Here is a 10,001-nt window from a genome sequence, read left to right on the forward strand (position 1 = left end):
AATTATTTATTAAGGAGAAATTCACAACTATTCCGGAGCCTTTTAGTAGTTCTATGCCTTGGAATGTGTTTTTTTTATAGTTAATTCGTATAAATAACAAAATTTTGAAGCCGCTATGGACTTAATCATTATTCAAACTATATTAATATACTTTTTTCATTCAAATTGGTCAGTACTGTAGTTCAATTTACGAAGTCAAAAATGTGCATTCGCGCATTTTACATAAAACTTGCTATGGAATTTTGACTTTGTATCAATAGACAAATTAAGAATATTGAGGCCTCTGTGATATATATTAACAACCGTTTTTCATTTTTCAATAAGTTAAAAATTTCAGTCTTTTAGTTTTTCATAATACGAACACCTAATTTGACCGTTTAGTGAAAAAATGACGGTTGAAATGTAATAGCGTTCTTAAGAAAGGGAAAAGGCTTCTTATGTTTTGGAATTTATTCGAATATGGCGAACTATTCGAAATGGATCAATATGGTAGTAAATACTTATGTCGTAGGTATAAGCGCTATTATAAATACGTTTTAACTGCCAACTTATTTAGCGAAATATTTTCAAATACATTTTAGTATAATTATATTATATACTAACGACCATCCCCAACTTCATCCGTATCATTTATTTTAAAAATACGACAAAAAGTTACAAGCACTACCATAATTTTATCTGAGCTTCTTAGGTCTCTTAGAGTTCTGTCTACGGCTTCTGTATGTGAGGTCATCGTACATTCGACTCACATTATGAAACAAACCGCTTGAAAAAGTTGTTTATTTTTTTAAATTATAATAGGTAGGCAAACTGTCATTTGGTCTGTTTGATGGTAAGTGATCACCACCACTCATATAAATTGCCAATATAAAAAATATTAACTATCCCTTACATCACCAATGCACCACCAACCAACTACGCGCACAGCAGCGCATGCCAAATAATGACTTATAGTAGAAAACACCTTGGGTTACAGTATTGCAATTTTCGTATTTCGTATCTCTAATATTTTTAAAATACTGGTGGTAGGGCTTTGTGCAAGCTCGTCTGGGTACCACCCACTCATCAGATATTCTACCGCAAAACAGCAATACTTGATATTGTTGTGTTCCGGTTTGAAGGGTGAGTGAGCCAGTGTAATTACAGGCACAAGGGACATAAAATCTTAGTTCCCAAGGTTGGTGGCGCATTGGCTATAAGCGATAGTTGACATTTCTCACAATGCCAATGTCTAAGGGCGTTTGGTGACCACTTACCATCAGGTGGCCCATATGCTCGTCCACCTTCCTATTCTATAAAAAAAAAAAAATATAATATAACCTATGGTACTCGCTGATAATGTAGCTTTCTGTAGGAGAAAGAAATATTAAAATCGATTTAGTAGTTTTTGAGTTTATCCATTACAAACAAACATACAAAAAACAAAATCTTACCTCTTTATAATATTAGTATAGATATATCTTTCCAAAGAGTAACAAAACGCGGAAGGAGGACGACGCATTGAGATGATTTGACACATTTACGTATTATAAGTCAGATAGCTGTAGTGGCGATCCACGCTATTATCGATATAATTATTATACCATAAAGTAAAAAACAATGCAAAAGAAATAAAAACAGAAAAATTGTTCAATAATGACATTTATTATTAATGAATAATAAAAATTTAATTTGTTATCGTTCGAAATGTAATAGACGAATATAATTAAAGCATATCAAATACTTCTTCTTCTGCCTAGCGTTATCCCGGTATTTTATTTCGATATAACTGATGGGGAATTAATTCCTTATATACGCAGTGGTAATCCTATCCACTTCATCGCCCCCCGTCAAATGCAGGTAAGACGGCTAGTAGGCTGGCTAGAACGGGTTTATTACTATTTACTAATGAATGATTTTAATTCTTTTCACTTTCAGCTTTTAAATACTTTGTAATTACTTAGATTGTAACTTAAGATTGTCATTTGGATTATAGACTTAAAATAATCTGTACCATAGCTAATATATTATTCATTATTGTCTATTCTTTGTATTAGTGTGATCAACAACATACTGCATAACCTTACTTCTAATATATATTTTATTATTATTTAAATTAAATAAGTCAGCTATAAAAATGGAAGAAGAAGGCACACCAACTGTTAGCTTAGTATCATGCATGCATTTTGTAAAGCGCGGAGTAGCAAAAGCAGTACCAGAAAAAGTAAAAAAAAAACTGAAATGTGTGCACTGCGTACATAATACAATCATTTAATGTATAAATATTGTTGTAGATTGAGCTAACCGAAAAAGAATTGGAGAAAATAATTAAACAAACTGCTACTGAGCTTCGGTTAGTATTTAAGTTTATATTTATATAAAAATACTTTTGCATTGATAATATAATATTTCGCAATTTTAGAAGATATTTGTGTTATTTTTATATAAACATATTCATTTAAAGTTTAACTGAGGAGGGTGATGATCAGAGTGACGATGAAGCTGATAATGCTGAAACAGCAAGAGATCCACCAGCCGATCCCAATGACGAATTTAATTTTGAAAATTATGATGAAGAGGAAGCAAGTGAGTTTATTTAATAATTTATAAATTATAGTTATTATTTGATAAAAAAAAACCAAACAGTAGCATATTTATTTGCTTAATTTGAATATAGTTATATTTAAGAATAAATCCAAATTATTTTCGAAGGTGATCCGGTTGGTATTGGAACCATAGCAACTCTACCAAATTTAGGTGATCTCAGTGAAAATGTTCAAATAAGAGTAAGTTAACTCATCATTACTTCATAATTATTATTTACCTGTCTAGTTAGATACCACCCACTCATCAGATAATTTACCACTAAACAGTGATACTTAGTTGCGTTTACTATAGTTGCGCTCCAATTTGAAGAGTGAGTGGGCCAGTTTAACTACAACACATGTACTAAGATATGTGTGTACCAATGTGCCACCAACCTTGGAAACTACCAACCCATGGTTGGTGGCCCATTGGCGATGTGAGGAATGCTTAATAATTCATAACTCACCGATGTGTATGAGCGGTGGTGATAACTTACCATTAAGTGGCTTATTTGCCCGTCTACCTACCTATAGCATAAAAAATTTAATTAATAATCATATGAAAAATATATGTCATGAATTTTGTTAATATCTGTCTTAGACTGAAGGGCCCGACAGTGATGAAGAGGATGACATAATTAAACCAGACGACAATCTCCTTCTAGTTGGACATGTGGAGACCGACGCTAGTATATTAGAAGTATATAGTGAGTTCATTCAATTTACATTTGTACTATAGGAAAGTATGATATATTTTTTTTTATATAATAGGAAGGCGGACGAGCATATGGGCCACATAATGGTAAGTGGTCAGCAACGCCCTAAGACATTGGCATTGTAAGAAATGTCAACCATCCCTTACATAGCCAATGCGCCACCAACCTTAGGAACTAAGATTTTATGTCTGTTGTGCCTGTAATTACACTGGCTCACTCACCCTTCAAAACGGAACACAACAATATCAAGTACTGTTATGCAGTAGAATATCTGATGAGTGGGTGGTACCTACCCAAATGAGCTTGCACAAAGCCCTACCACCAGTAAAGTGGCCATTTAAATCTTTAAAACTGTAGGTACCACCCACCTCTTACCACCATTCAGCATTGGTACTGTTGGCTTAAAGGGTGAGTTTGCCAGTATAACTACAGGTACATGAGACAAGTTATGTCTCAGGACATAACACTTTAGTCCCCAAGATTGGTGGCATAAGTGATGTAAAAGATGATTAATAATTCTGACAGTACCAATGACAATGGGCAATGTTCACTTTCCATCAGATGGCCCTATTGCCAGTCCTATTTTATTTTAAAATTTAAAAAATACAAATTATATTTTATTGATTCTATACTTACATTATGTAAGAAAATTTTTTTTAGAAATATTATTATTTATTTACATAAATGAATATGTATAGTCTGTAGTGTTTTTCTTACAGTCTTCAATAAAGAAGAGGGATCATTCTATGTACACCATGATATTATCTTACCATGGTTTCCTCTCTGTATTGAATGGTTGAGTCATGACCCGTCTGATCCACAACCAGGTAACTTTGATACTTTAACTCTTGTTTATGGCAAGACTTCTTTTAACTCCAAAACTGCAGATTTTAATTAAAATACTTAAATTTAAAATAACTCTGAAATTACCAAGTTTTGCATATGATATAATATAAACAAATTAGCTGTACATGTAATGTGTCATATTGCCTGTCAACCTATATATAAAAAACGGTTCTAAATCAGAAATATTGATACATGGATGATTCTGATTTCACCGTTAATAATTGCAAGTAACTCATAAGGTAAATTATTATGAAACTCTACTGAATCTTGCTCAACATGATTTCTTTATTTACGTTGAGCAGTATTGGCTCCGTAAAGTAAAGCAAGTGCACATGCTTGTGCTTAATTATATCAGTAATATACTACCATTTTCAAAATATTAATATGTATAAATTATCTACATCCTTTTGCCCTCCAGGTAATCTTTGTGCCTTAGGTGGCATGGACCCAGTTATCCAAGTTTGGGACTTAGACATAGAAAACTGTTTGGAACCAGCCTTCAAGCTAGGAAAGAAGCCAAATAAAAAGAAGAAAACTAAAAGAATAGGACACAAGGAGGCTGTTTTAGACCTTTCGTGGAACAGAAACTTTACGTGAGTTATCAGTCGTGATTGCATATTGTAATCATAATCGTTAATCATAAATATGATTACATTTTACTCGAGTCTGGTATTGCATGGAATATGTAATTCTATCTAGGTTTGTTTATCTTTACTCCTTCAATTGGAATACAATTATAATTTGTCAGAATACCATTTATATAGTAATAATCTTAAATCAAAGACGTACACATGATCCCAAATACAATTACTAATTTCATTAACTCGTCGGACATATTTCTGACAATTTATTTCTATTTCCAGTCACGTCCTCGCTAGTGGGTCAGCTGACAATACAGTCTTACTGTGGGATTTGGACAAAGGATCCCCTCATACAAAATTAGACTACTTTGAAGAAAAGGTATTAAAAATTATATAATTCACAATAAGTAAATTATCTAATAAAATATGTGAAGTGAGAAAATATTATTACAGATTTTTTTTTATAATTTAAATTCATTCCTCGATTTTTAATCTGTTACCTTTAGTTATCGAATAGTATTATTATTATACACAATTATCAAATTGAGACTGTTAACTACGTATACTCTTAAGTACTTAAGTAATTTCTCTTCATTCCAGGTGCAATCCTTGTGTTTTCACCCGCTGGAGGCGCAGACGTTACTATCGGGGTCGTGCGACGGTCGCGCGCGCGTCACCGACTGTCGCGCGTCGGACGCACACCGCGCGTGGAGCCTGGGCCCGGAGATAGAGCGCGTGGTGTGGGACACGCACAACCCATTCTGTTTCGCGGTGAGCCTTGTCACAAAAGCTTTAGCTAACCAATGAATGATTGCTTTTTAATTAGTATTAAAAAAACTGTTCTTTGATTTATTAGAAACATACTTCATTAATGATTTTATCAATTATAATACTATGATAAGTATAGCTCAGGGTACATGGTTTAATATTGGCTAAATATATGTTTTTAATACCAGATGAGTAATAATGAAGGAAAAGTGGCTTATGTGGACTGTCGACAAGACGAGCCTCTCTGGACAATTGACGCTCACCAGAAGGAAGTTACAGGTAATAATTATGGAGTGATTCTATTCTCTTACGATCACACCTGCCCCAGCATTGACCATAAACATAATTATGTTACATTTTCAATGAGAATTGCAGTTTTTCATTTGGTGTGTGATGTTAAGTAAAGCATCATACTAATTACTCCATTTACAAGAAAAAAGATATTGAATTATTATATAAAACTACCACTTCATCTACTAAATCCAAACTTAATATAGTTTGTATATAAAAATGGCATGCTTTATGTTTATTTATTACAAATAATTAGGATATATAAATATAGGCATATTTTGTAATATTATTTTGTGTACAATAAAATATTTTATTGTTTCAGGTCTTATCATAAGTGATAACATTCCTGGTTTGTTGGTAACAGTTGGCTCTGATGAGAAATTCAAAACGTGGGACATAACGAGGTAAATAAATGTTGCTATACTAATAATTGCCGTGGAGTACCGGCTTAGAATAGTACTCCTCCAATCTCATCCCGTGGGTGTCGTAAGAGGCGACTGAGGGACGGGGAAAAGGGGGGATGGGCAGCAGCGTCCCCCCCCATAAACATCTCGCCAACACGCCTGCCCAGCGCGGCGAGTATGGGCAAACCCTCCTAAATGGCAGATGCGCCCAAAAAAAAGGCCCCCAGTTACCGGCAACCCCGCTAGGCCCGACCAAGGTAGCGGTCGCGGTATCGGCAGGGCAGGGGGTGCTAAGAATCACCGGTTCACGGCAGGCTACCATATAAGACGACTTCACATGGCAACGTACAATGGACGCTCGATGAGGCTGGACCATCACCTCGCCGAATTAGAAGTAGAGTTAAGTCTCTCCCTCTCTCAGGGTGGTGTCGGTTTTCTAGTCAAAAAGGATCTCATTAGCAGCATTGTGGAAATCAGTAGCGTGTCGAACCGGGTAGCGTACCTTGTCCTAAAAATTTCCGACAGGTACTCCCTGAAGGTCGTACAGGTATATGCGCCAACTTCGACATACTTTAATGCTAAAGTGGGAGTACAAGATAGCGGTGAATCGAAAGTCGGACCTTACGGCTTGGGCTGCAGAAATCACAAAGGGCAAATGCTGGTAAACTTTCTCTCAGAGGAGGTGAACCTGGCGAAGCCCCGATAACGTGACAAGGAACGACATAGACTTTATCATTTCGAATAAAAGGCACATATTTAGAGATGTTTCAGTGATCAACAGGTTTAATACCGGAAGTGATCACCGCTTGGTTCGAGGCACTCTAAATATCGACTTCAAAGCCGAAAGATCGAGAATGATGAGGTCTACTCTCCGACCTACCATGCTCCAAGCTGCTCAAGGCTCCGAAAAGTTCCAAATGGAACTTCAAAATCAATTCACCGCGTTGGAAACCGTAAGCAGCATTGATGAGAAAACTGACACGCTGGTCAAAATACTGCAAAACACATCCCGCAAGTGTTTTCCGCCACAGAGAAGAGACAACGCACCAAAACTCTCTGCTGAGACACTCGAGCTCATGAAAAAACGACGAGAACTACCATCGTTTTTGTCAGATGAGGCCTTAAACCGAACAATAAAAACGCTGACGCGACGCGATCTCCGACGCTTCAATACCCGTGCCATCAAGGCTGCGATTGAGCAAAATCGGGGATCGAAAGTGTTCGCTCGCAAGTTTGGGAGGCCGCGTCTGACAAAACTTAAAACTGAAAATGGTGGGGTCGTTACCTCTAGGCCTGAGATTGTCGGAGAAGTAGAGAGGTTTTATGGGCAGTTGTTCTCTTCAAGATCGGATAAATCCGTGGGAATCAGTATTGATGACCAGCGCGCCCCTCTTATGCGCCATTTCTCCGAGGAGCTCCCGGTCGTTGACCAAGGCGATATTAGGGCGGCTCTAGAACAGCTTAAAAACAACAAAGCCCCGGGAGATGACGGAATCACAACAGAGTTGCTTAAGGCAGGCGGGACTCCAGTCCTGAAAGAGCTAGCAAGCCTCTTTAATTCCGTCATCCAACATGGCAAGACCCCGGAAACGTGGAGCGGGAGTGAGGTGGTACTGTTTTTCAAGAAAGGTGATTAAACCCTCTTGAAAAACTACAGACCAATCACCCTCCTGAGTCACGTGTATAAGCTGTTCTCAAGAGTCGTCACGAACCGTCTCGCCAGACGACTTGACGAGTTCCAGTCCCCCGAGCAAGCCGGCTTTCGATCAGGCTACAGCACCGTGGACCACATCCATACTGTTCGGCAGATTGTACAGAAGACAGAAGAGTACAATCAGCGGCTGTGTATGGCATTTGTGGACTACGAGAAAGCCTTCGACTAAATCGAAACCTGGGCAGTGCTCGACTCATTGCAGAGATGTCATATCGACTGGAGATATATCGAGGTACTGAGATGTCTGTACAACGCCGCTACAATGACTGTCCACATCCAGGACTGTAAGACGAAGGCGATCCAACTTCGCAGAGGGATGAGACAGGGGGATGTAATATCCCCGAAACTGTTCACCAACGCGTTGGAAGACGTTTTCAAGACGCTGGATTGGACTGAGTATGGAGTCAATGTAAACGGCGAATACATCTCACACCTTCGATTTGCCGACGATATCGTCATCATAGCAGAGTCGCTGGAACAACTCACCGAAATGCTGCGTAGCCTAGGCGAGTCTTCCCGGTGTGTCGGTCTCGGTATAAACTTGGACAAGACCAAGGTCATGTTCAATAGGCATGTCGTGCCGGAACCGATATACGTCGAGGGGAAACCTCTCGAAGTTGTTAGTGAATATACCTACCTAGGACAGATAATACAAGTCGGTAGGAACAACTTCGAGAAGGAAGCCGATCGAAGAATTCGCTTGGGATGGGCAGCATTTAGCAACCTTCGTCAAGTCCTCCAGTCGTCTATACCGCAATGTTTGAAGACGAAAGTCTTCAACCAATGCGTCTTACCTGCCATGACATACGGTGCCGAAACGTGGACACTAACTGCGGGACTAGTTCACAATTCAAAGTCGCTCACCGTGCTATGGAGCGAGCTATGCTCGGAGTATCTTTGAAGGATAAGATCAGAAATGAGATTATCCGGAAAAGAACTGGAGTCACCGACGTAGCTTGCAAAATTAGCAGGCTGAAGTGGCAGTGGGCTGGTCACGTATGTCATAGGACCGATAGCCGTTGGATGGCGGAAGGCGGAGGACAGGGAGCTTTGGCGCACTTTGGGAGAGGCCTATGTTCAGCAGGGGACAACGATTGGCTGTTGATTGATTAATTGATTGATACTAAATTAAACTTTTTTTTTTTTAAATATAAAGCTTCAAATATTCTCATAGAATTTTACTGCCATTTTTATTTTCAAAATAAATCTTTATCAATCATAAACATTACATAACTGTTTATTTATCTTAATTCAGTTAAATATAGATTGGATGTATTTTCAGTTCATCACCGCTACAAATCAGTGAACGTTCAGTAAGAGTGGGGCAAGTTTTGTGCGCGTCTCAGTGTCCCGACGCTCCCTTCTCGTTGGCTGTGGGCGGCGACAACAAAGAGTGCTTCATCGAAATTGTAGACCTGACGACTAATGAAGAAGGTGAGATCATAATTACTCTTTAATTTAAGAAATAAAAATTAAACACAAAAAAAAATCCTTAAGAAAATTACTTTACAAAAAATAACTTTGTCATAAAAAATTTACATAGTAAAAGAACAATAGTGGGAGACCTGTACAGTTTTGGATCTCATTTACAAAGTTGTCTAATAATTATCCAATTTGTCAGGAATCTATGTATATATTATATTGCTAACGAATTTAATAATTATTAGACAAGTTATATAAATTAAAATAAAATTACTTTTGAGGTATTTTAATGAAATATAGATATTTAAAAAAAAATAACATTACCATTAAAAACAATATAATAATGTCTTAAATTAACATTTTCTTATTTAAAATACTGATGCCCGTTGTAGGCGATATTTGATGGCTAGTTTTTCATATAAAAGTTTGTTATGCCGTGAGAAAAGCCACGAATTGATGATCTAGATTTAATGTAATTTTTTTGCAATAAAGTCATTATTCATGTGAAATATGATTTGATTTTCAGTTATGAATCGTTTTGGATCCCGAGCGCAAGCTACAATCGCCAACAATGAAGCTATGGAGTCATAGGAAGATTTGATTAGATTTGTTTACATTGTAAGAAATATTGTATATTTAAAAAGATTGTTTCACAAATAAAAAAATATATATTTGAATTTCAGTGTTTTATTTCG

General features: G+C 37.0%; 1 protein-coding gene across 1 annotated transcript; it reads left to right on the forward strand.

Moving 5' to 3' along the window:
* Positions 1-2,042: 2,042 nt before the first annotated feature.
* Positions 2,043-9,983, forward strand: LOC126773340 (periodic tryptophan protein 1 homolog). The gene is made up of 13 exons (XM_050494205.1): positions 2,043-2,203; positions 2,274-2,332; positions 2,444-2,565; positions 2,692-2,765; positions 3,166-3,271; positions 4,000-4,107; positions 4,545-4,719; positions 4,990-5,086; positions 5,308-5,478; positions 5,664-5,754; positions 6,089-6,170; positions 9,167-9,318; positions 9,833-9,983. Exons 1-13 carry the CDS (start codon positions 2,117-2,119, stop codon positions 9,895-9,897), a joined length of 1,389 nt encoding a protein of 462 aa, XP_050350162.1. The 5' UTR covers positions 2,043-2,116; the 3' UTR covers positions 9,898-9,983.
* The last annotated feature ends 18 nt before the right edge of the window (positions 9,984-10,001 follow it).

Source organism: Nymphalis io, chromosome 2 (genome assembly GCF_905147045.1).
Source record: "Nymphalis io chromosome 2, ilAglIoxx1.1, whole genome shotgun sequence".
Taxonomy (NCBI): Eukaryota; Metazoa; Arthropoda; class Insecta; order Lepidoptera; family Nymphalidae; genus Nymphalis; species Nymphalis io.